We start from the raw sequence: 25,505 nt of genomic DNA, 5'->3' as shown, positions 1-25,505 counted from the left end.
TTGAGGCCTTCCTTGCTTCTTCTTACATTAGAAATTCTTGCCAGACCTATCCATGGCATGCAGAGCAGTGCTACAGGAGTGCAGCAGTGGGATAGGAGGGTCTTTCTGCCAAAACCTGCAAGTGAAGTATGGTACATCTAGTTAAGTCAAAGAAGGCAACACTTTGGAGGAAAAGGGGTTTGTAAAGAGCCCAAACTTTCCAATTAGCAGATGTCTAACCATTTCCAGTCTCCTCTAATCTTGCCACAAGCCTCTCCTGCTGAACCAGGGAGGTGTGTGAAATATCTCTGCTGTTCCCAAGGGGGGAAACAAGGGAGAAAAGACTTGAGAAACCAAAGGAAAGGAAACATGACAGCAGAACAATGAACCTGCCTGGCTCTCCCAGGGAGAAGGTTACAGCTTCCATTGAAAATGCCCTTTGAAGGTAGTTTTCACTATAAACAGATTTTGCTGCCATGTCACAGGAAAGCTGGGAAGGAACCAAATCAAAACAGGCTGGAAACAATTCCTCAGGAAGAACTGCGGAGCAATGCTGCCTTGCGAGGTGGCTGCTGCCCCCCTGACTCTGGGTGCAGCCCCTGGGTCTATGTGCCCTGCAAACTGTCTGTGGGAGGCTTTGTGCCTGCAGGCAGACCTGGCAGAAGTGGCTTTCCTCTCTCTCACAGGGAGATACTGAACTTACCCTGTTCCCTGCCTGGTGCATTATCGTTGTTTTTGAGTGAAGGCTCAGAAATGCCATTAATTTTTTCTCACTCTGTAATTCCCACGACACCCAGGTCAAGCCTGTGTGAGTTTTTCTTTGTAGATTGGTTTAAAGAAAAGTCCTTCTGCCCTGTTTTTTACCCTGGTTTTTAAAAGACAGCCTCCTAATTGAACCTGCATTTCAGAGGCTGGTAGACACAAGCCCTCGCAGTACCTGGGGCGTGGACTTAGGCTGCAACTGCACTAAAAGACTCCGTCTGTGGTTCCTGGGTATGCAGGAGGGACTTTCTGTCAAAGCCTGGGGGATAAATAAGGTGCATCTGTTTAACTCAAAGACCACTGTGCAGGAAGGAAATCGTAGAATCGTTCAGGTTGGAAAAAACCTTTAAGATCATTGAGTCCAACCATAAACCTAATGCTAAGTCCGTCACTAAGCCATGTCCTTAACCACTAAGCCATGTCCCTAGAATGTTTGTAAAGGGCCCAAATCATGCTTGTTTAAAAATGCAAGAAATGTTTCCCCATCTTTAGGAATGGGACAGTGCCTCTGGCAGGTCACTGCAGCTCTGTGTAGCCATGTGAGTGGCTTTCAGCAACACTGGGAGAGGAGTCCTGCCTTCCCCAGGGCAGTGGAGCTGCACTGGGATGGGAGGGCTGCCTTCCCAGCCACCCCAGGCTGGACATAGCCTGCTGCATCACTGAAAGAGCTTTGCTATGTCCCTGCGGGCTGGTGGCTCTCCTTGCCCTTCCTGGCCCTTGATCTCCAGACCATGCTGTTTCCTGGAGGGGCGCCTGGCAGGTTCCTCCCAGCCTCTTCCTGCCCCTGACTCTCTTTTTCTCTCTCAGTCCACCGCCAAACCTCGCACCACATCCATCATCCCCTTTCCACTCACCTCCCTTCTGCCCTCAAGTTCCAAAAGAGGCCCCCCCGTGCCAGCAGGAGGAAAAAAAGGAGGAGGAAAAAGAAGAAAACCTCAGTACCCCCCTCAGAAGTCACCCCCACCATCCAGGAGGAGGACGAGGAGGGGGGAGAAGAGGAGGAAGAAGAGGAAGAAGAAGAAGAATCTGAGACAGAGGAGGCTCAGGAGAAAGAGATCTCTGCAGAGTCTGAGGGTGAAGCTCGTGGGAAGGACACGTCCCCTAAGCTGGAGCCCCCAAGCAAACCGAAGGCAAGGCCAGGGCATCCTTACCTGGATGGGGCTTAGAGGCTGGGGGGGAGGTGGAAGGAGAGTTGATGCTGGGAGGGTGCCAGGGTGCATTGTCAAGGGAGTGTGCTGCTCAGGGGGAAGAGGTTGTAGCTGTGCAGTATTGTGGAAAGAGTGGTTTTGTCCCCGCCTAACAGAGATGGGCACTGGAGGACAGCGATAGATAAGCCATTGCTTGGGGTGGTAGCTGGGGAGGGTGTGCATGACTATTTTGGGTGTGTAAGGCCCATGGGGGAAGGTCAATATGTCTGTTCTTAGCCTTATGGGAGACTCAATATGGCCAGACCCAGGGTATGGGGCACGTGGGGGAAGTCAGCGTGGTCCGTTCTAGGAGGTGGGGATATGGGGAGGATCTGCACACCAGGAACGGGTGAAGGCTGCCTGCCCTGGCTCCTGCTGTCAGGACTGTCGTCTCTGCAGTTCACCATCGGCAGTGATGAGGAGGAGTCCAGCAGCGCTCTGGCCCCCGCGCAGTTCCATGTGGAGGAGGAGTGTGGCATCCTGTCCTCTGTGCCACGCTTTGCCGACCTGCTGCAGGACAAGGGCCCTGCCTCTCCCCGCAGGTAGGCGATCAGTGCCAAGCTGCCCGCGGCTCTCCCTGGCTTGAGGTTGCTGCCACAGATCCTGTGCCCAGGGGTAGCAGCTGTGCCCAGCCTGAACTTGCCTGCTGAGCCAGAGGGGACATGGGGTCTGGAGGGGGAGCGGCTGTGAGTGGCATGACTGCTCTCTGGTGGGACAGTCACTCCCTGGGACTCCTGTGACTTCCTTGCGTCCGTGGGATCCCCAGAATGCAGGTTTGGGGACACTGGGCTGCACAGCTGAAGCACCCTTGGTCCCAGGTAACTTGCGCTGTCCTGCTGACCTGCAGGCTGAGAAGCCCCAGGAGGGTCGGCCAAGTCAGGGGACCGTGAGGCCATTGACTCAGAGGTGGGTCCCCAGCACTGACCACAAGCTGAACCTCTCTGGGAGAGAGGAGGAGCAGAAGGGGAAGCATTTAGGTTTTGTGATAGGTGGCTCCTGGCTGCGCTCCTTTTCACAGACTTCTTGGCCAGGGCTGGGCTGAGGGACTTCAGCACAAGGGGCCATTGCCCATCCTCATTCACCCTGTTTGCTACTATCAGACTCTTTCGTTCCTACAGCCTCCCTGGGCCTCGAGAACGTCTGTCTCGTGGATGGGAGAAGCGCAAGCCCTGGGGCCAGGTGGCAAGTGGACAACGGGTTACCTATGACTTGAAGGAGAGGATGTGCATTGGCAGCATGACCACGCTGGAGAGCGCAGCGTACCAGCGTGTCCCCACGGACGAGGCTGAAGCCCAGATGCTGGCATCTGCTGACTTGGACGGCATGAAAAGTGAGGCTTTGCAATACTACCTATGTTACTAGTGCGTGTATCCCTTGCTTTTCCCTGCTTTGCCCCCTTCCCTAGCAGCTCCAGGCGTGGTCCTCAGCCTGCTGCAGGACTTGGTCCTCATCCCCCTGTCCCCCAGCCTCTGCCTTTCCAGCCCTGGCTCCTCTGTCAGCTTTGCAACGTTTGCAGCAGCAATCCCCACGTTTCCAGCACCTCTACTCACACCCACCCCATGGATGCTTGCTTCTCCACCCATCCCACTGCCCTTTCCAGTTTAGGGCTCCCTGTGTCTCCCTGAGACCCAGCTCTCTCTTCTCCTGACACACTTTCCCAGCAATCAGCCCTCTGTGCGACACGCCAGCTCTGGCATCGCAGAAAACCTGAGGCGAGGAGCCTCCCCTCTCCTCTGGTCTCCTGGCGGAGAGGCAGCTGCCCTCTCCGGAGTGCCTCGGAGGGGGACTGCCCCTGTGCGCGGTGTGAGGGCAGACAGAAGAGACGTCATGGAAATGCACGCTCCGGGCCAGAGGACATGGAGAATTCAATAGGTTGCTCTGCAGGCTGGAGAGGGAGGGAGACACCAGAGGGGAGCGAGGGAGAGAAGCGGTGCTGCACACACAGCCTGGCTGTCCCCGAGCCACAGGCGCTGTGCCCCTGGGCATCTGGCACGAGACCCCGCAGCAGAGCGAGGACCCTGCTCCTGAGGAGCTGGGGGGGCAGTCCCCCACAGAAGCATCCCTGGGTGGAGTCAGCTTTCTTGGGGCCTCAGCCATCCCCTGGGGCTGCTGCAGCTGGCACCTTCGTGCCCTTCGAAGAGGGGAGCGAGGCACAGAGGTTGGCCCCGGGGCTGCGGTGAAGCCCCTGCTGGGGGGTAGCTTTCTTTCCACACATCGATCTGGCTACCCCAGCCCCTCCTCTGAAGGCAAGTGGCTCATGGTGCCTGACCCCTGACCTTCACAAGGACAAAATGACAACCCTTCAAGACAGAGAGGAGGCAGCGAAGGAATCAGAAGGGGGCAGCAGCCCGGAGGTAGCGATAAGCACCCATATTCGCAACTCGCTCGGCTATGAAGACTTCGATGAATTTGCCTTCAATTTTGAAGACTATGATTTATGGGAAGCCATCAGAAACCATCTTGGCTACCCAGGCGGGGAGCCCACCAGTAAGTACTGGAGCAGTCACCTCACGGTTGAAGCTGTAGTTCAGAGCCCCCAGCTAAAGTGCGTATCCCCCACCCTGTGTTTGCTGTCTGCACCCTCTCTGTGTCAGGTTGGTTTCCTGGTTTAGAGGCAGTACAGTCTGCCGGTCTGCCCCACTGTGTGCCTGGGGGCACCGGCGGAGCTGCCTGCTGTCTTGTGTGCCTGTCTGAGGTCTTTGTACAGATCTGTGTCATAGTGCTGAGGTGCTTCCCTGTGTGTGTCTCGCTTGAGCAGCTTCAGAGGCAGCTGCATCTTGCTGTTTGTGCTTATCAGGATGTGGCCCGTGCTGTGGTCAGGGAAAAAGCAGCTCCTTTGAGGTGTATATAAGGACAGAGCCATTTCCCCTTCCATCTGTGGCACAAGGTGACAGTGTGCTGCTGCTCTGCTGGAATTCAAGCTGAGCTGTGGATCTGACAGCGGAGGTGGGTATCAGGTTCTCAGCTCTGCACCGTAGCCTAATGCCTAGAGGAAAAAATAACTAATCTCTGTGCCTGCAGGCTTGAGTGTGGCTGTGAAACTACCTAGTGGTAGGCTGGCTGGGGTGTCTGGAAGGGGGAAAAGAGGAAGGGAGAGTGGGAAAAGCAGGGAAGGAGAGAATAGGAATCCCGAGAGCAAAGAACGTCTTTCTGTTCTCTGCATCTGTTTCCATACCCGTGCATCCTGTGCAGAGAGCTGGATGTCTGAGCTGTCCCGGGGACTGTGCAGAAACCGGAGCCTTGCTCCCACCTTGTGCAGGCAGTCCTTCCTCAGCAGATGGTGGTAACTCATAGTGAAAAGGTGGCTTTGTGTGTCGCTTGGGAGGGACAGTTCATAGCCATAGCTCTGTGGCAGTTGCCCAAATATCCTCATCCAGATCGTGTGTTAATTTTTCAAGAGATTTTAGGAGTGCACATGAGAGGGTGACATGACCCCAGAACTAGCCCATTTACCAGTTTAACACTCAGGAGCGGGGAGGCAGAGTGCTTGCAACAGGGACTTGGGATGCCTCGGTTCAGCTTCTGACTCTGCCATAGCCTCTCTGTCTCTGTGTGATCTCAGGCAAAACACTACTTGCCCTGCCTCCCCATCCCAGCATCATGTTCTCTTTCCCAGCTGGCCCATCCCATCTTTACAAGCCTTTGGGTAAGAAATGTGTCTGTGTACCTCTGCAGGGACCAGCGAGTGGAGATTTGCTTCTGGCTGGGTCTGCTACTTGTTAACTGTAAATTGATAGACAATATAATAGCAGCAAAGTTCAAAATAGAACCCTGGAGCAGACTGGCTCCATCAGCTGTCCTGAGCTGAGCAAACTGTACATTAAAAGTGTGAGAAATTGACCCAGGTTCACACAGGAAAGGATGGCTATTCATGGGAAGGGAGAAGGTGCAGATCACTTGTGCAAGGTGTGATGCTCATCACTTACGTAGTGGGAAAATTTGACTTGCTAGCAGTTAACGCGTTCATTGATGGCTACAGCTAATGCCGCAGGTGCTTGAAATAGGATGTGCTGTACAGTCAACTCTTAATTATTTTTGCACAATGAATCCACGCTGTGGATTAATCCCACAGAGAGAGATAGTGGAGGCAGAGATGGCTGAGACACCAGAGTCAGTTCTGTGCACAGCCAGCTCACGTCCAGCCAGTGCCACTTGCCCAGCTATTTACTCCATGGGGTACCTCTTCCAGGACCAGCTCAGATCCAGGAGGAATTTAATAGCTTTTGTGCAGAGTAGAGTCCTTGCTGGACCTGAGCTGGTCTCCTTGCATTCCTTTTAGTGTTTGGAGAGTGGGTAGTGCAGGACAGCAGCAGGGATGAGCTGGGGTCCAGCTCTCCCTATCACATTGGACTCAGCATCAGCCAGGGGAGACTTGGACTCTGCACAGCACAGGGCAGTAGCTTTTTCCAGAAGCCAGCATATGGTTGTGACTTACTGTATGTTGATTAACATTTTGCTTAGTCTAATTTTAAACATTCTAAGAGATGGGGTTTCAATCTCTTTTTTCTTGCTCTAACTTAACCATTGGGGTACATGGGAGGTGCGCACCCATGCTATGATGCTAGCAGGTTGCTGTCTGGTACCGATACAAATACTCTTGGTGCTTCTTTCTGGGCTTCCTGCTTGTGGATAGGGACTAATGAAAAGAGGGAAGCAGGAGCTAACACAGGAATTGAAGGCAGTCACCTGCTGAGTTGAACTGACTAGCACAGGCATTGTCGGAGGAAGAGTTTAACCATTGTAAAGTCATATTTGTCATCTTCGGGTTTAGGTTGGTGGAAAAGGGATTTGGTCATCCCAAGAAATCTGACAGTGGAAGCCAGTGTGGCAAGATCTTCTGGAGGAGACTGTAGGAGATGCTGTATGGGAGAGTGCCGTACTGGTTTGTTGTAGCGGAGCTACGATAGGAATCACTCTCTGTCCTCAGATGCTGTCACTGTCTTGTGCTCTGCTCCTGGGGAGCACTGGAGAGGAGGTACAGCAAGAGCTGTCCTCAGCTATTTAATCTCACCCTGGAGAGTTTGGCTTCAAGCAAGAAGGGCAGAGCTGTGCCCTGGGCACATCACCCTTTGGTCTCAGTCCAAGATCCCATCCTGAGTAAGGACCCCAGACTTAGGTGCTCACTTGAGCTTGACTTTCATTTGTGGAAAGCACCAATCTGACAGAAGGGTTCTCTGTAGAGCAGCCTGGAGTACCTCAGCTGGGCTCTGCATGGGACTCCCAAAGCCAGTGGCCTCTTCCTAAATTAAGCCCACATGTCCACTCTGCTTCTGACTTGTCTCCCCCAGCAGGCATCTCAGTGGCCACAAGCTCTGCCAAGGGAGAGCAGCAAAGTGGATTGCTCCGTAGTCTTCTGTAGGGCTCTGGAGGTGTGCTTTCACCAGCTTGCTCTGAGCCTGCAGCACTCGGGCTCCTTTCCCTATCAGCAAGTGTGGGAGTCACTGGAGATGCTGGAAGGAAACTTGGCTCCTTTCATTTTATCTGTCCTCCAGCCATTTGGTGTCTGAGACTGAATGCCTGGGTGTGCTTTCTAGGGCTGTTGCTGAAGAGCACTGTGTAGCAGGTTGTCATCGCCATGGGGCAGGCTTGCCATGCTCTGGGTGAGCGCTCGGTCTTGATGGACAGAGTGTCCTCTGGTCCTGGTCTTCCAGGGACATGGTGAGAATGAGTCCCAGAGTGCATGAAAGAGAGCAAAGGTGCTGGGATTGGAGCAAAGTGCCAGATACCAAGATCGTCTGCCTGGTGGACTGTTTGTTTTATGCATGAATGCATACCAAGTATGATGAAGTGGCAGCCCTGCATGCAGGAACTGAGAAATCCATGCAAAAGCCCAAGGAAGCCCGACACGTGCCTGGCTCCCAGAAATGTTTGTAGCGGTGGGCAGTTATTGGTCCCCATCGAGGCTGTGATGCAGTAAGTGGAGGAGGGAGGAGTCCAGCTGTCAGCAGGATGTGCATCAGCAGGGCAGCCAATGGGGGAGTATGCCCTGAAGCTCAGTATCGATTCATTTTATATTTAATTTAGTGACCCAGATTTCCAAGGAGCAAGGCCATGGTATGCCTTGCTGGATGTGCCTTTCCATGCCAGAGATGCATGGATGTTTTCCTGCAACATCAAAGCAACCACTTGGCCTTCAAACCCAGTGCTTTTTGCTACCTCTCATGGCCTGAGAGCTGCAGGTCTTGAAGCTAAGTGCAGAAAGGTACGTGGTGACTGAACATTCATCCCAGCTGATGGAGAGCTGCCCTTGTTCCCCTAGGGAGAAGACCTTGGCTTTGCCTTACAAGCAGGACCAGTAAGCCTCGATAGACCGAAGCTAAGCAAAACCCCTGACTCCGTGGCCTACTTGGGCGAGTCTGCCTATCCTGGAGCCAGGCTCTGAGGCTTTCCCCATCCCCATGGGCTGTCTGTGCTGAGGAAGATACACTTGCTGTCTCTGGGTAGTGTCCAAGGAAACTGCTCTCCGTGGCAGACTGTTTCCCAGGTGCTGTTTCTCTGGCATTGCAAAAGGGGCTGGCACAGTTGTGGCCAGGTTTTGGTGGGCACTGGCTTGCCAACAGCACTGGTAGCTTGGTGGTGGGTCGTTAATGCGGCCTCAGCCGCTTCTTTGGAGGCTTCAGGAGGTTTTGCTTCAGCCAACCGAACTCTGTAATGCAGACCTTTCAGAGGCATTACAGCAGCACTGCGGATCATCTAGAAACAGCCATAGCTGGAGTTAACTGCCCAGCCTCCGTGCCAGCCCTGGTCTGCGCTGTTATCCTACAGTCTCATCGCACAATTAAATAAACAGTCACTGATATTTCCATGTGTTTCCCAGACCAGCAGCTAAATATCCTTCCCCTTCACTGCCCTTTATGCTTGCTGAGCACCAGGCCTTCCTCCAGTGGGAGAAATGAGCCCCAGCCAGGTGCCTGTCTGTGCTGTCTGGGCACAGAGCTGTGCAGCCGAGGCTTCAGGTTGCTTTTTGTTGAGGGAGTATGGGGAGGGTCAGTGCACCGTTTATTCAGGAACCATGAATAAAAGCTTTTGCAGTGATGCTCCAGTGTATGCACAGCCCGGTGGGAAGCCTTGTTCTTGAAGGAATTAGCTTGCAGTCATCTGGAAGAGCTGAAAGTAGGCAGATGGGGCAGGAAGGATCTTCAAAGGTCTGGATGATGATAGTGAGCGCTCCAGCTGCCAGAGCTTTGCTGGCATAAGCTAATGAGAGAAGGGTGGCCTTGGATGTGTTTTTCTCCCAGACAGCATGTTTCCACTAGACAAACTGGTGGTCTTTTTTTTCCTTTCCCATATCTTTAGGCCACCGTTTTGAAGATAACCCAGGTGTGAGGAGGCATCTGATGAAAAAACCATCTCGGAGTCAGATCACCAGGACAAGCAAAAAATTAGCATCAACTCCATCTGTCAAGAAAAAGAAGAAGAAGAAGAAGTTGGATAGAAAGCCCCATGAGGTATCCATGTGCTGTCCTCCCACACTTCTTCAGAAGCCATAAGTCAGGACTACAAACAGGCACTTTTATAAAGTGATAAATGTGGTTTCAGTATAATTAATTCTTTACATGGCCTTGGGGGTGACATTTCAAGCTCTTACCTGTTGTCATGAGGGCTGAAAATACACTTTTTTCAAGATAAGCGTAGATTTTATCAAAAAAGTTTTGACCTTAGGAAAGACATTAAAAAGTCACAGAAATGGTAGTGCTGTTGTGGAAGTTGGCAGCGTTGTAACATCACCATCTCTGGTAAGTGTGGGAAATCTAGGGGGAAACCAAGGAGCAGGCAGAGGACAAAATTGTCACAATTTGATAGAAAGGGATGCGGGATTGCATCATTCTCTCTCCTCTGCCCATGCCATCTGACTTGGAGCTTTCTTGTGCTGGTGGAATGGACTGATGGAAACTCCTACCACACTTCCAGTGATATTTGTCCTGGCTGCTTCTGCTCACTAAACTTCTGGTTTAACTAAGGCAGGCTTGTTCAGGTAGCACTTTAGACCAAGCAAAAACCTGAGGCTTTTTGCATATTGTTGATAGAGCTGTATGTATCAGGGGAAGTCTCATGTCCGCGCTGTAATTTGCATTAGGTGTTTGTGGAGCTGAATGAGCTGGTGGTGGATAAAAACCAGGAGATGCACTGGAGGGAGACGGCCCGCTGGATTAAGTTTGAGGAGGATGTGGAGGAGGACACAGCAAGGTGGGGGAAACCCCATGTGGCTTCACTGTCCTTCCGCAGCCTGTTGGAGCTCAGGAAGACGATTGCCCACGGTGAGTCAGGAACTGCAGGCCAGGGTTTGTGTCTTGCTCTGGGACAAGTTTTGCTGGACAGCTTCTGTTGCTGTTTGGCCCCTCACAAGAGACACTCCAACAGTGTTTGTGTCCAGGTTCCATATAGAGCCTGTGGAGACCAGCCATCCTGCAGCCTGTTTGCCAGGGTTTGCATTAGCCCAAGGGTGCCTGGGTTGGTTCCTTGCTCTGCTTTGCTGCTCTCAGGCACATGGCAGCTGCAACACCCAATTGTGCCTGGGCCAGCAGGTCTTGGACCCATCTTTGCTGTGAAAAGGCAACATTGGTCAGAGTGGGACACCAAAATGAGAGGGAGATACCAGAGCTACCAGTGCATCCTGGAGCTTTTGGGTTCTCTTGGGACAAGGGTTTACCTAGAGGACATGGGACACCTGGACCTGGGGCATTTCTCAGCTGAGAGAACCTGTACCCCACTCAAAGCCTGGCTCTGGGTGGGACAGCTGTGTCTCCAGAATGTGCATGTGGCAGGGAGTGTTGCACACTAGGAGCAGGGCTCTTCCCCTCCTGCTGGCAGGTGCTGTCCTCCTTGACCTGGAGCAGACCACTCTGCCTGGCATTGCTCACCTCATGGTGGAGACCATGATCATCTCTGACCAGATCAGAGCAGAAGACCGAGCCAACGTGCTGCGTGCCCTGCTGCTGAAGCACAGGTGGGTAACATGTGGCTGAGGGGTGCCAGGGCTTGGAGGGTTGTCTGTGAGCCCCAGGTGGCAAGGGAGGTGGGTCCCTTCATGGCCACCACTCTCCCCCTCAGCCACCCAAATGATGAGAAAGAGGGCTTCTTCCCGAGGAACCACTCCAGCTCCAGCATGAACTCCATCGTGGGGAACCACCATCACAACCACACCACTGACACTTGTGTGCCCCTCATGGGGGAAGAGCGCATTGAGATGGCTGACCCCAAGGCCAATGAGACTGAGTGCAAGGAGGTGAGGATGACATGAGGGGTTATTGCTTCTTTCTCCACACCCTGGGGACAACTGTTGGCTGGCGGCAGCCCTTGGTGCCAACCTTCATGGGGGGGTCTTGCACTTGCAAGGGCTGAGCTCACCTGGATCACCTGGAGTGCTGTAATTGGGTCGCTGCATTATGATTTTGGGACCTAATTTTAGCCTCACACTGTATGCAGATGTCTGCTTGAGCTTCCATGGCAGCAACAACTGTAGCACTTGCAGGGTGGCCTTTGCTGAGAGGGTGCCTTATCGGTGAAGCAGGGTGTTGGGCATGCAGCCGAGGCAAGCCCAAGTGCAGATATGCCAGTGGGGTGCAAGTCTGTGTAGGGAGACCAAGGCACAGGGACTTCATCCTTACTTGTTTGTATTCTTCCCTGGCAGAAAAACCCACATCTCCATAACTCTGAGGGTCACCGTAAATACCTGAAGCTGATGGAGAAGATCCCTGAAGATGCAGAGGCCACAGTGGTCCTCGTGGGTAAGAGGCAACATGTAGAGTCCCCAGCCCCAAAAGAGACTAGAGCAGGTTCTGGCCCTAGCTCTCTGTGCCCTCCCTCCTGAGGGGTGTTCAGTTATCTTGTACATGTTCCCAAAGTTCAGCTGGGGAAGGAACCTTGTATGCTCTCTCCTTTGGTGACAACACCCGTTTTGTGTTAAATGTATGGGGTGCCAGGGTAGTTCTTTTCCTAAATGAAGAGGTTGATAGACACTGCTGTTGGGAGCTGGAGCTCAGCTTAGGGGAGAAAGTCCTGCCATGCTTACCAGAACATCCCATTTTGCAGCTCAGAAGTGGGTCGGTGGTGCCCAAGGGACTGATGGCCAGGCACTGACTGCTGTTGGGCTTCACGCTGTTATCTGGCCATTGCTGCCCTCCGTCTGGCCTCTTCACACCTTGCCAGCAGCTGAGCCCTGCTCCTGGCCAGTGTTGGTTGCTGGTTGTATGTGCCAGGGAGCTTTGAGTTTATGGAAGCGGGGCCTGGCTGGTGGCAAGGTCTCAGGTATTGGCCATAGCACTGCCAGGAGATAATTCTCTGTACAAGAGGGCTGTGAGCAGGCAGGCTTGAGCATCAGTGGGTTTGGTTCCTTCTGACCACAAGAGTAATCTTTCCCAGCACTTTGCTGTCATTAACATCTTAGCAAATGTAGCTACGCTACAAGCTAAATAAATGTCATTGCCTATCCAATAGATGAAAAGCTGAGGCAAAGCAGCTTGGCAGTGCAACCAAGCTGATACTTAACCATGATGAGGCCAAATCAGCTTCATAGATGCACTTTGAATGCTCAAAATAACTAAACACTGGCCATTTCTGAGGTAAGACTGTGTCTTGGGATTCACTTGGCCACTCAGATAGCCCAGATTTGCCAGTCTAACAGAACACAGCTCATTGCTGGACACAGATGGCAGAAAGATCAGTAATAATGTCAGAGAAACACAAGTATTCAATAAACATTTGTGTTCGGTATGGGAAGGAAGCGGCTGGTGTGTCGGAGGATGCGGGAGTACTTCCCAATCTGTTAAGAACTGAGAAGGCTGCCAAGCATTGATGAGATGCGGACATTGTAAAACAAACTGCATTTTGCACCTATGAGTCTCTAGAGAACTGGCTCGTTTTCATCTAAAACAAATCACCAGCCAGTCTAGGAATAGAGGGAACATACGAGAAAGACAGAAGAAAGCTCATAGCATCAGCGCTCAAGAATGAAAGGACAGTGGTCCAGTACCTGTAGGTTGTTTAACCTGACGTCCTTCACAGCCAACATAATGGCAGAACTAATATGGAATTCAATTAATAAAGAACTAAAGGATGAGAATGTAATTATTGTCAAGCAGTGAGGTTTATGGGAAATAGGTCATGTCAAGCAAACCTGATCTCATTCTTTGATGAGATTAGAAGTTTTTTTGATAAAAGTAACATGTAAGACACTTTCTCCCGTAAGGCAGTGGCTTAGTGGAAAACAACCTCCTGATTTAATGTTAGCCCCTTATAGTGTAACTAGAGCCCTCCTGTAAGAGATTAAGAACTGGGAAGTTAAAGAAAGTAGCACTGCTGGGGAGTGGTGACTGAACAGGGAGCTTGGGGCAGTCCTTGGCATGAAGCTCCACACTGTGACAGTGGTCTGGAGACACGTGTGGGACTGCAGGGCTTGTGGGAACCCTCAAAATCCCTGTTTCAGCCTAGTACACCTCACCCCGGTGATTAACTCTGCTCAAAACATTGCCTCCTGGCAGGTTGTGTGCAGTTTCTGGAGCAGCCAACTATGGCTTTTGTCCGACTAAATGAGGCTGTCTTCCTGGAATCTGTCCTGGAGGTCCCGATTCCTGTCAGATTCATCTTTGTGCTGCTGGGACCGAGTCAGGCCAACATGGACTACCATGAAATTGGCCGCTCAATCTCCACCCTCATGTCTGACAAGGTGAGGAGCTGACGGGAGGTGATGCTGGCACAGGCAAGGGAGCTCCAGTAGCTCCTCAGAAGTCAGTCTTGGGACAAGAGTGCTGAGAGATGCTGTGCAAAGGCCTGGGTGGGACTGGCAGGTGTGAACACCTGGGATTTTTAAGAGCAGCCTGGCTTGACCAAGGTAGAAGGCTTCGGTACAGAAGAGTAGGACAGACATTTGGCTGGGACAGAGTGCTAGGCTGGGTGAAGAAAGGGGCCGTATGCAGAAGCAGGAGTGAAGGACCGCCCAAGATTAGAGGAGTTGTGTTTAGTAGACGTTTCACAAATGGAGAGGCGGGGAAGCTGAGTGGTGCCTGTGACCATGATGCCTGTCCCAGGCCACACTAAAAACAAGACACAGCGATGCCAGGGGGCTGTTGTCAGATGCTTTCTAGCCGAGTGCTGTGACTGGGGCATCTATGCAGAGGAGCACAGGCATGCAGGAGGAGACGTGAGGAGGCAGGAAGGTTTTTCTACCAAACGTGTGTACTGCTAGAAGTCCCCCATCTGGCTAGATGGCAGGAAAGTGAAATTACATTATCCTTGTAAAGAGTTCAGGGCAAAGAAAAGACAATCTGAGCATCTGCATAGATCCAGGACAGGAGTATCAGAGGTTCACAGGGTCCTCCTGGCTGGTCCCATGTAACTGCCCATCCTGCCACCAGTGCACAGCTTTCCCTGAACTGGGAACTAAAAGGTCCGTTCTGGAGGTGGGTTGTGAACAACAAGGGCTCCCAGCTGAAAGATCCCTTCCGAGAAATTGCACAGGGCTCAGCTGAGACCATATTTTTAGCCAGAAGAGGTGAGGTGCCATATTCCAGCTTCAGCACTACATTTGTGGGCTGATCTCACTCATTCGAGCCTCTGCTCCTCTGTTGCCGGCTGCCGCAGCCAGGGCTGGCCATAGCAAGGTTACACGGTGGCTGGCGCCACGAAGAGAGTATGGTATCATTTACAGTTCGAAGCTACGGCTCCAGGGAGTCTGTGTGCTGCAGGGACCTTAGCTGTTCCCTACCTGCTTTACAGGCTGTTCACTTGTTCATTTTCCTCCAGCCCTTTCTCTGCAGGCCTGTTCCAGAGGCAGCGCAGCACTTCGGCCCATTTGGCAGCACCTCCCTGCCTCTCCGCAGCAGTGCTGTCCCCTCATGGTCTCCTTTAGAGTCTTTCCTTGTCATCTTGCCCTCGCTGTCAGGAGTATCTCCCCTTTTCTGCCTCGTTTCCTTTGCATGGCTTCCCTCATGCTGTAGACTCCTATTTTCCCTCCCTCTCTCATGTGGACACTCCCAAGAGTCTCTCATGCTCCCTGCTCAGGTGCTGGTTCTTGTGCTTTAGGGCTCCACCAGCTTCTCTCTCAAAATAAACCCAAGACCAGACTAGGAGGACATTGGTCTGTTGCAGAGTCCTAATGTTGAGCTGCAGGGACAGGAGAAGTGGTGCCTGGCTTTTGGTAACTCTGAGCCAGGCTCTGAACAAGAGCCCTACGGGACCAAGCAGTGGCACGCAGGGCTTGTAAAGAGAAGGATCTTGGCCTGATGCAGCCACAGTGATCTGGTGTAAACAGAGGCACAGGCTGGCCAGGTGTAGCATCTATCCTAGGGAACGAGAGGCACCGGACTAGCTGGGAAGCACAGATCTGATTTTGATTGATGGAGAGGTCCCATGAGAGGCATCTTGTGGTCTGGCAGAGATGCTGCAGGAGCAAGATCTTGAGCAGGAGCAGTGGGGCTTGTGGGAGAAAAGCAGGAACAAGGAGGTCACTGGAAAGGGTGGGCAGGGGAAGGAGGGAAGACATGGGATTGGGTGAGGGGCACTGGCTAGAAGGACAAGGAGGAGGAATTTAGGAGTGTGGGTCACAGAGTGGCAGTAGTGAGACAGGCAGTGGGCTGGAGGAGTGGGATGTTACTGTATGGTCACAGCAAGCGCCGTGTTTCCAGGCTGCAGGTAGCTGGGTGCAGTCTGGTCTGAACCTTCTCTGTCTCTTTCCCTGCCCCTCCCAGCACTTCCATGAGGCTGCATACATGGCAGATGACCGACAAGACCTCCTCAACGCAATCAATGAGTTCTTGGACTGCAGCATTGTCATCCCCCCATCAGAGGTGGAGGGGAAAGACTTGCTTAAATCCATTGCCACCTTCCAGAAGCTGCTGCTGAGGAAGAGGAAGGAGAGGGAGCAGAAGTCCATGAAGGAGGGGGCTGTCCAGGAAGCCAAAGGTCTCTCCACTCACATTTGGGCAAAAGAGCTTGTGCCTAGTGCCCTGCGTGCCCCAGTGGGCCCTCCCCTCACAGAGCCTGGCAGAGGGGTGAGCGGGGCCTGGCTCCTGCAGTGGGCAGTGGGGAGGAGGGCAGGGGGCAGCAGGACAGCGGCTGCGGGCAGCTCTGGCAGCTGGGGGTGGCTGGAGGCAGTGGGATGTGCAGTCGCAGGGGGCCCACCAGGTTAGTGCTGCTGGAGGAAGGTCTCCATGGGGTATGGGGGAGAGGGACAGCCCAAGGGTGGACACGCGTTCCCCTGTTCAAGCCCTGCCCTCCATGCACCTCCAGAGCTGTGTGAAGTGAAAGCTGAGGAAGAAGAGGAGGAAGCTGAGGACGATCCTTTGAAGCGGACCGGGATATTTTTTGGAGGTCTGGTTCGGGACATAAAGCGCAGGTACCCCAAATACCTCAGTGACATCAGAGACGCCTTGCACAGCCAGTGTCTCGCAGCCGTTCTCTTCATCTACTTTGCTGCTCTCTCTCCTGCCATCACCTTCGGGGGACTCCTAGGTAATGGGCCTGCTTTCTGGTCTGCTCTTTGCACGCTGGGACACTGGCTGTGTCTGTGTAATGCTGTGCTGGGGTGGGCTTCGGTGCTGCTTGCTCGGGGAGAGCAGCAGCGCTGTGCCTCTGCTGCTGCCTTGTCCCCTCCCTGCCGCTTGGCCTCTCCAGCCTCGGCTCCCCGGGCTCCCTCTGTGCTCCCTGCCCAATGCAGGGGACCTCTGACTGATGGGATGGGGACCTGCCTCCTCCATCTGGAGCTGTGTCTGCAGCCTGCCTGCCTGTGGTGACGGTGCCTGTGCCCAGGCTGTAATACTCACACATTGTTCTCTTTCCCAGGAGAGAAAACTGAGGGTCTCATGGGGGTCTCCGAGCTGATAATCTCCACCTCGGTTTTAGGGATCCTCTTCTCCTTACTCGGAGCCCAGCCGCTCCTGGTCATTGGCTTCTCAGGGCCTCTGCTGGTGTTTGAAGAAGCTTTTTACAAGGTACATGTGAGGCAGTGTCCGTGCTTAGCACCTGCTCGCTCTGCCCTTGTGCTGGAGAGGGCAGCCGGCATTTCTCAGCTCTCCAAATGGTCTTTGGTGGGGTGAACTCCTTGGGTCCTGCCAGGCTGCCCTCAGCTCAGCTGGGGCTGGCCCTGGCTCTGCTGACCCTTGGCAGGTCATGCCATAAGGACTTCTGCCTTCTGTTGCTGTATCCTGGGGGCTGACCCTCTTGAGGTGTGACAGTGGTAACAGCACTCCTCTACCTGCTGACTGTGAGGGGAGCATCCTCCTCCAGCCCTGTGCTGTAGCCCATCCTGGCAGAATGAGCACTTGTCGCTGCATCCTAAAATGCTAGTCCGTAATACTTCCTTGTTCTTGGGGCTTCCTTTGAAGATTAGTTCACGACTTTTACCTGTGTCTGGGTTTCCTTGTATGGGAAACCAGCAACATTCAGTGTACCACCCATCTGGGATGTCCCACGTACGTTACTCCCACCTCGGGATGAGCCCAAGGGTGTGTGCAGAGATACCACGGCCATCCAGGATGGACAGGTTTCTTTCTCAAGTAGCACGATCTCTTTGCTGTTAAAAGCGTCCCTATGTCACTGTACCTCCAAGCAGTGGGTCTAATCCTTCTCCTTTTTTCTGATTCCTAGCATGTCTGGGCTTTTAAAGCCTGTTTTTTCCTACAGCTAGATTTTCACCTTGGTGTGTCAGGAGTTTGGAGCTGCTGATGCCATTGCACAGTGGGAATTTCTCTGCTCTCCTGTGACCACACTTCTCACTGACTGCTTTTGCGTTGCCTAGTCATTATGTACAAAGGTGTGCCTCTGCCCTGCGTGAGGGCACTGTCTGTGGTGGTACCAAGGAAGGCTGCGAAGGGAGGGATGTGATTTGTTGCTGTGTGTGGGTGAGCAGAGGCAGTGGAGATGGTCTGTTCTGTGGTGACAGCCTGCGGCTTTTCTCCACACACACAGAACCGTGTGTGTACACAGGGCGCTGGCTGGGATCACGCCCCAGCCTTTATGCAGTGGGACATAGCAAGCTGCTCAGGCCCTCCTTTGCAGGGAATGGGCTTGTGCTGGTGAGTGCACAGAGCAGTGGAGAGCTGTTTGGGTAATGGCACCTCCATGTGGGTGGGATGGAGAGCGTCATGCATGGGGTGGCTTCAACAGAGAGTGAAGGAGGCACTGTTACAAAGACTGGAGGAGTAAAGACCTGCTTGGTATGAGCTGGCTGGTGTTAATGCAAAGTCTGTGACTTTACCTTTGACTCCAGCCCCGAATTCACTGTCTCTGTGCTGGATGCCCAAGTAGTTGCAGATGCTTTTTTCCAGGATTGTGTTTGATCTTAATGGGAAGCAGATGTGGGAGGCAGCCTGGGGCGCCTTGAGTAACACCTTCCCCTTTCCATTTCAGTTCTGCCAGACACAAGGCATTGAGTATCTGACAGGCAGAGTGTGGATTGGTTTGTGGCTCATTGTCTTCATCTTCATTATCGTGGCAGCTGAGGGAAGCTTCTTGGTGCGCTACATCTCGCCCTTCACCCAGGAGATCTTTGCTTTCCTCATCTCCCTCATCTTTATCTACGAGACCTTCTACAAACTGTACAAGGTGAACCTTCCCCGGGGAGATGGGCTGTTGCATCTCTTGATCCCCCAGGAACCTGCTGCTTTAGCATACAGGAGGCAGGGGAGCAGGGCCAGCTCAGCCACAGCTTTCCTAGGTGTTCTGCAGAGCAGTTCTTTGCTGGCCTCTCATGCCGCAGCCCATCTGGCCCCTGTGCCACCACAGAGGCTGGCAGGATGAGCCCTAACATCTGTCTCCCCTTTTCTTCCTGCAGGAGGCATTAAAGAGGGGCCACTTTTCTCTCCCCAGCCCTCTCCAGCTGGGTAGGTTGTGAGGCGAGGTGACGGATGCTGGGATTATCCGCACCCACCATCTACCGCCCTCACCTCTCCACAGAGCAGAACACCTCCGCTTCCCCCTGCCCCCAGTAGTGACAGTGCTCCCTGCCCCTCCTTGCGGTGACAGTGCCTGCTGCTTCTCTCACCTGCCTAGGTGTTTGCAGAACATCCTCTGCTGAAGTTCTACCCACCGAACGTGCAGAGCGGCCTGAATGCCAGCATGCTCTCTGCGGATGCAATGTCACTGGGAATCAGGATGCAGCCCAACACTGCTCTCCTCTCCCTCATCCTCATGCTAGGCACCTTCTTCATTGCCTTCTTTATGCGCAAGTTCAAGAACAGCCGTTTTTTAGGAGGAAAGGTGAGAAATTTGTGGGACCCAGATGTTAAGGACAAGGAATGTGCCAAACAAATACTGCTTCTTGCTGCAGACCTTTGTCCTCCAGAGCATTTGGACCATACCCCAAAGAAACACCAGCAATCCCTTGAATACCATGCAGAAGGGATGGTAGCCTGACCGAGGCTGCAGACCAGAGCTGGCTGTTCATGATGGTGTCTGCACTGTCCTGCTCCACTGAGCTTTGCTGAAAAGTCCTCTGGACCTTGGGAAAGCTCCATTGGCTGGATAGAAGTCTGTTAAAATAGAGTATAGGAAGAAGAGCTTACAACTTTTTCCCTTTGGTCATCTCTCTACATCCAGGGCATTTGTGTAATACCTGGAGCACCATCTGAATAGGCCAATAGGCGCAACGAGTCAGTCACTTAAGAGTGGCTGGAGGACTGTGTTATGTTATGTGGGCAGTGGGATGCGCAGCCCTATGGGTCAGAGCTGGGCTCCCTTGCCCTGCTCGTCATCAGTGCTCAGAATTGCAGTGGTGCTTGGCCCCGTATGGGGCTTCGCTTTATTGCAGGCTCCCTGTAGCAGGGTGAGTGCATGGAGCTGACGCATTCCCTTTGCCAGCAAGGGTGTTTGTTTTGCAGGCTCGGCGGATCATTGGAGACTTTGGGATCCCCATCTCCATTCTGGTCATGGTGCTGGTGGATTACACCATCACTGACACATATACGCAGGTAGGTGCCAGAGCCACCCTCAGAGCCCCTCCTTCAGCCCAGCAGTGATCCCTGCAGCACCATGGCCTGCTCTTGTGTGGTGGGCGATTTGGATTTCCTGCCTCTTTAGTCATAAGAGCACAAAGCAAACAGAGATGCTCCCCTTGTCCTTACTCCCACGCTGAAGGGAAGCTCCAAGGGTCTGGCTGAGACTGAGACCAGAGCTGCAGGGACTGGAGTGCCCTAGTAGTCCTCTGATATTCCAGCTGTTAGTAGGGTAGGCTTTAGGGGGCCAGAGAGACTCAGTGCAGTTAGTTCCTTGTTTGAAACTCCAAAAACTTGCAAACGATCAACAAGACATAAACTGGTTGGTTATACATGCTGAAGGGGGTGGTATGTAGAGTAGTTTCAGCAGGGTACTTGTCATGGATTTACTACTTAACATGTTTATAGTCTGCTTGATTGTAGGCTACTAAATATTTTGATCACTTTATCTCAAACACAATGATCTCTTTCCCAGTTTATGCACAAACTTAAATGTTAACAAACAAACCCATCTCACAGGTTTCCTTTCCTCTCCCTTTTTTAGTAGATGTGTAGTTATATCTTTGTGTTTTGGCATTTTTTTCAACTAATATCGGGGAGAGGGTGAAAAGTAGTTCCTGTTCAGCATGCAAGGTTTTTATCGACAGCACAAGGCTTAATGGAATCCAAATGCATTATTCATTTAAATTTCAATGAAAAAATCGGTTTTATCAGATGTTAGTAAAATCATGCACTTTGTTACATCCTTTTCATACCCTTCTACACTTCGACAATTAATATCAAAAGCATTCTCATTTCAGTATTAACTCAGCATATGTACAAAGCTTTCTGAGAAAACGGTACTTGGTTACACAGCTTAGCTCAAGTACAAGCATTCCAGGAATATTATTCATACTTATGCTGATTAACATAAATGCAAATCATAAACTTTCCCTGCAGTGCTCACGCAGGCAGATAGCAAGAACTGCTGTTGAGCAGCGCAGAGCCAAGAGTTCAAATGCTGGTGAACACAGGGTCGGGACAGTATACAGCTAGGAGCCTGTGTGATTTCTGATGGGAGCACAAACATGATGTTCCCTCTGAACACGATCAGTGAGGTCATTTCCAGAGAATGTGACCACTTCTGGGGTCCACACTGCAAAAACAATACTGAAAACTGTCTCAGAAAAGGCTTGGCAAGTCTGGAAAGCCACCTCGGAGAAGGGTAGGCAGTTCAGGACACTTGATTTCTCCAAGGAGAGGTGAAGGAGTGCTTTAACCATGGTCTGCAAGCACTAACATAGGAGCAAGCTTCCTTAGGGAAGATATTTCCGTGGTCTCTTGGACAAACCCCAAGAAATTCCAATAGCTGAAAGGAAATGAGACAGGCCCATGTTAGGGGACATGGGATTTTTTTCACTGAAGGGGATTGTCCATGAGAAAGTTCTGCCTGGGTCAGGGTGCCTGTTCCATCATCTGAGGTGCTCAGACCAGGGAGACCAAGAGGATCAGGGCTAGTCCTGTGTGAGGCTGTGGGTATGTATGTATTGATGAGTAACTGCTGGGTTTTGCGGCTATACCACCAGAAGCTGAATGTCCCCTCTGGTCTGTCGGTCACATCTCCTCACAAGCGTGGCTGGTTCATTCACCCCATGGGCAGCAGTGGGACCTTTCCGCTGTGGATGATGTTTGCATCTGCCATCCCTGCCCTCCTGGTCTTCATTCTTATCTTCATGGAGACACAGATCACTACGTGAGTACCTCCTTTGCCCACGCCAACCATCACTAACACCTGGGCAAGCAGGTGCTGGTGCCATTCATGTGAAGATGCGCCTGGCATCCCAGCAGGACAGCAAGGGCAAGGTCCTGGCCATTTCAGACTGTACCCTCTTGGGTTCTTCCATCATCTGTTGGCTTTCTGCCTGGTATACTGTGTGGTGGAGACCTGCCTCAGCTAAGCACAGGATGAAACCTCTAACCTGAGGTTGACGGTCACCGTCTCTCTCAGCCATCTCCTTGTTGTCCCTATGTGTGCTCTCTCCAGGGAGTGAACGTTGTCTCCAGCTGCAGTGCTGTTCCTGGGGACAGGGCTGGGCCTGTAACTGACCTAGGCTCTTTTTCCTTCCAGGTTGATTGTTAGCAAGAAGGAGAGGAAGCTGCTGAAAGGCTCTGGCTTCCACCTGGACCTGCTGCTCATTGGCACTATGGGGGGGCTTTGTGCACTGTTCGGGCTGCCCTGGCTGACTGCGGCGACGGTGCGCTCCGTCACTCATGTCAACGCCCTGACAGTCATGAGCAAGGCCATTGCACCTGGGGAGAAGCCCAAGATCGAGGAGGTGAAGGAGCAGCGTGTGACTGGAGTGCTTATTGCTGCCCTTGTTGGTGAGCCTCTGCTTGGGTGGAGGAGTTGAGGGGTGGGGAGGTCAGGGCCCACCACTTGAATTTCCTGGCAGTGCCCCTGCCCACAGGCCAGCCTGTGCTCTGCCCACCTGCTGCAGGACTGCCCCCACCTATGCTGAGCTCTCCTGGCAGCCTTCGGTACCCCCCATGGTCAGTCCATCTCTGCAACCCTTCCAGCTAGACGCCTCTGGAGCTTCCTTTCCCTTGCACCCTGGGTCAGACAGAGAGGAGGCAGGAGAGGGACAGAGGCTGAGGTGCCTTGTGGAGGGGCGGTGTGGGATACACCGTGCCCTGAGCTCTGTCTGTGCAGGTCTGTCCATTGTGATGGGGAACATGCTGCGGCAGATCCCGCTGGCTGTGCTCTTCGGCATCTTCCTTTACATGGGGGTTACGTCGCTCACTGGCATCCAGCTCTACGAGCGGCTGCTCCTGATCTTCATGCCGTCCAAGCACCACCCTGACCACATCTATGTTGTCAAGGTGAGAGAAGGCAGGTTGCGAGGAACCAGGTAATGAGGAACAGAGGAGGAAGAGTCAGACGAGGGGAGGATGGTGTGTTGCTAGAGGGATGCTTGGCTTGGTGACCTGCCTTGGCTGCAAGCTTGTGCCAAGAAGTAAGTGCAAGCCGTACACAGAGGTGATACAATGCTGGGATAGCGTGCTGGTAGGCGTGCACAGGAGTGTCTTGCCAGGATATTGTTATGGACAGACTGTTTGTTTACAGGAGCAATGCATCTCTTGAGCGGGTGTCGGGACATTGCACTGCTAGGTGGATACATAGGTTGCACAGAGGCTGATGTGTTTTGGAGTTCTACTTTGCTGTGGAGTACAGGCAGGGAGAGCATGCAGCAGTGTTGTGTTACTGTGCTGTGCTGTGCAGGAGGGTTATGTTTTGTCAGTTGGGTCTTCATTAATCTGTGTGGAAGGGTAATGTGTTCTCAGGCTGGATTTATCTCCCTAGGTGAAGACCTGGAGAATGAATCTCTTCACCTGCATTCAACTGGCCTGCATTGTGCTGCTCTGGGTGGTAAAATCTACGGTGGCATCCCTGGCCTTCCCCTTTGTCCTGATCATGACAGTGCCATTGCGACGCTTCGTGCTGCCCCGCTTCTTCCATGACAGGGAGCTCAAAGCGGTAAGCAGATAACTGTCCTCACAGTGTACCTTGCAACACTGGATTGAGGTTCAGGAGGTTTGACAGACTGAAAGGCTGGGAGATCCTGGGCTGCAAAAGCCTTGGCTTTCCCTGCTGTTATCAGGGGGTCTTTTGTTCAACAGCAGTAGTGGGGTGGATGGCTTCCTCAGAGCTTGTAGCCCTGGGAGTGCAGTGTGGGATGGATGGGCACCCGAGGGCAAGGAGACAGAAGATCCTACCACACAGAGGCGTGGAAAAAGGGTTTCCTCTTCCATCCTCCTCCCCATTTATGGCTTATTTATACAGAGACACCCCATTTCCCCAGAGACAGCAGCAAGGACAGCCCAGCAGCACACCAGAGCCTGTGGCTGCTTGGCACAGGAGCACATAATCACAGTGCCAGGGTGCTGGCAGCTCCTCTGCTGCTGCCAACATCCTGAGCCTCTGTTGGAGAGCAGCCTGGAGCCTGCCAGCAGGGCAGGAGGGAGGAGCTGCTGTGCTGGACAAAGCCCCAGTGATGGGGCACTGTCAAACAGGAACACTTACAAGAGAGAGCATCAGACTGGGGACACATGGGTGGGCATGAGGGGCAAAAAAGGGGCCTGTTGGAAAGGGAAGGAGCAAGAGCTTTGGTCTTCCCAGCGCAGCCCAGCTGCCTGGCTCGCGGTGCACTGATCCCTCCGTGCCAGGCTTGATCCTGCGCTGGGGGCGGCTGTGGCCTTCAGAGCCCGGTCTCTGCCTCTCCCCAGTTGGACTCAGAGGATGCGGAACCGAACTTCGATGAAGACGGCCGGGACGAGTACAACGAGCTGCATATGCCTGTGTGAGCTGGGAGCTGCCCTCCCCACTCATGGGACAGGCCACTCATGCCTGCTCATCCCTCCCAAGGACTAACTGGAGACTTGCCATGAGTCACGCAATGTCTTGCCTGGACCAACAAGTGGCGGTTCCATAGCCCCGCAGTAGGCAGCCCCACCTCCTGCTGCCCCATCACTTGCTCAGCAGAGGCTGTGAGTCTCTCTCCTCTTGGACCTGGCGGGCTGAGAGATGCCTCTCACATCCCCAAGCTGTGTGGGTCCCAAGTGCCCGTGGGTCAGGGGTCTGCCCCATCTCTTCTGGAGGCAGCCTGTGCCTGGTCTCCAGGTGGTGAAGGGGAGCTATTCCGGCTGGTGCCACTGTGTCCCCCTCTGCTACCATGAAGCTTGGGTGTCTCAGCACCATGTGCCCCCGAGCAGTCACAGGGATGGGCTGATGCTGCCTGCAGACAGCCGTTGGGTTTCTCACAGGCCAGCAGCCTCCTTGCTCAGCTGGCAGATGTCTTGCTCCTGCTCCCTCTGCCCCTCTTCCAGGAGGCCTCACGCTGGGCCTGTGCTATAGCCCCTGGCCCCCGCGGGGCTGCTGCAGCCTGGCAGATGGGCAAAGAGGGACCAGCACCATGGCCCTGTCCTTGAGACCATCATCTGTCCAGTCACCCTCTCACAGGACTGTTTTCAGCTCCTGCTCAGCATGGGGGAGGCTGTTTGCTTCCATCCAGTTTTCCCAGCCCTCTTCCCAAAGGAAAACTGCACCAGGAGGGGAGACTGGGAACAAACAAGTATCCTGAAGCCTTGAGTGCCTGCCCTCTTGCAGGGACTAAGAGGAGTCCTGTGTCATTCTGCACCTCCACCGAGGTTGCAGGGGTAAAAACTCATCACAGGGCTGCATCCCAGTTCCTGATCCCCACATTCCTATCCCTGAGACCAAACCCTATACAAGAGATGTAGTGCTGGAGCACAGAACAGTCCTTTGGGTCCCCTCCTTTTCCCTGTGCAGTGATCCACTGGGTCTGGCTCCCTGCAGCCATACAAAGAAGTCACTGAAACCCCCAGCCCCAATTCTGCTGCCACACCAGGGTGACCTTTCATGTCCAGGGCTGCCCTCCAAGTGGGAAGGAGCAGCATGCAGCATGCCCAGCACAGCCCCCGTCACCTCTGGGCAGCTCCGAACATCTTTCCGCCTGGCTGGGCTGTCCCTTGGGGTCACCCTGGGCTGGCAACCCTCATTCAGAGCTGCCTCAGAAACCGCTGTCGGTGCCCCTGGCGGCTCTGAGGGTGGTGCCAGAGGAGATGGCACCCCAGCCTCTCCCTGATGGTTGGA

The 25,505-nt window shown here is 53.3% G+C and overlaps 1 protein-coding gene across 1 annotated transcript in view; it reads left to right on the top strand.

Annotated features, from left to right (window-relative positions):
* SLC4A3 (solute carrier family 4 member 3) overlaps positions 1-24,335 on the top strand; it is a 33,344-nt gene extending 9,009 nt beyond the window's left edge. The window contains exons 4-23 of the mRNA XM_055812804.1: positions 1,549-1,871; positions 2,328-2,470; positions 3,047-3,258; positions 9,225-9,376; positions 10,006-10,186; positions 10,740-10,875; positions 10,980-11,154; positions 11,560-11,656; positions 13,409-13,593; positions 15,614-15,827; positions 16,155-16,376; positions 16,707-16,855; positions 18,273-18,467; positions 18,915-19,121; positions 19,742-19,831; positions 21,421-21,587; positions 21,963-22,216; positions 22,545-22,714; positions 23,196-23,369; positions 24,119-24,335. Of these exons, the coding sequence (XP_055668779.1) occupies positions 1,549-1,871; positions 2,328-2,470; positions 3,047-3,258; positions 9,225-9,376; positions 10,006-10,186; positions 10,740-10,875; positions 10,980-11,154; positions 11,560-11,656; positions 13,409-13,593; positions 15,614-15,827; positions 16,155-16,376; positions 16,707-16,855; positions 18,273-18,467; positions 18,915-19,121; positions 19,742-19,831; positions 21,421-21,587; positions 21,963-22,216; positions 22,545-22,714; positions 23,196-23,369; positions 24,119-24,196 (3,524 nt within the window). The 3' untranslated portion in view covers positions 24,197-24,335. The remainder of the gene's footprint in view (positions 1-1,548; positions 1,872-2,327; positions 2,471-3,046; positions 3,259-9,224; positions 9,377-10,005; positions 10,187-10,739; positions 10,876-10,979; positions 11,155-11,559; positions 11,657-13,408; positions 13,594-15,613; positions 15,828-16,154; positions 16,377-16,706; positions 16,856-18,272; positions 18,468-18,914; positions 19,122-19,741; positions 19,832-21,420; positions 21,588-21,962; positions 22,217-22,544; positions 22,715-23,195; positions 23,370-24,118) is intronic.
* The last annotated feature ends 1,170 nt before the right edge of the window (positions 24,336-25,505 follow it).

This window comes from Falco peregrinus, chromosome 8 (assembly GCF_023634155.1).
Source record: "Falco peregrinus isolate bFalPer1 chromosome 8, bFalPer1.pri, whole genome shotgun sequence".
Taxonomy (NCBI): Eukaryota; Metazoa; Chordata; class Aves; order Falconiformes; family Falconidae; genus Falco; species Falco peregrinus.
The sequence above is the reverse complement of the archived record's forward strand: the minus strand, read 5'-3'. Positions and strand labels throughout refer to the sequence as shown.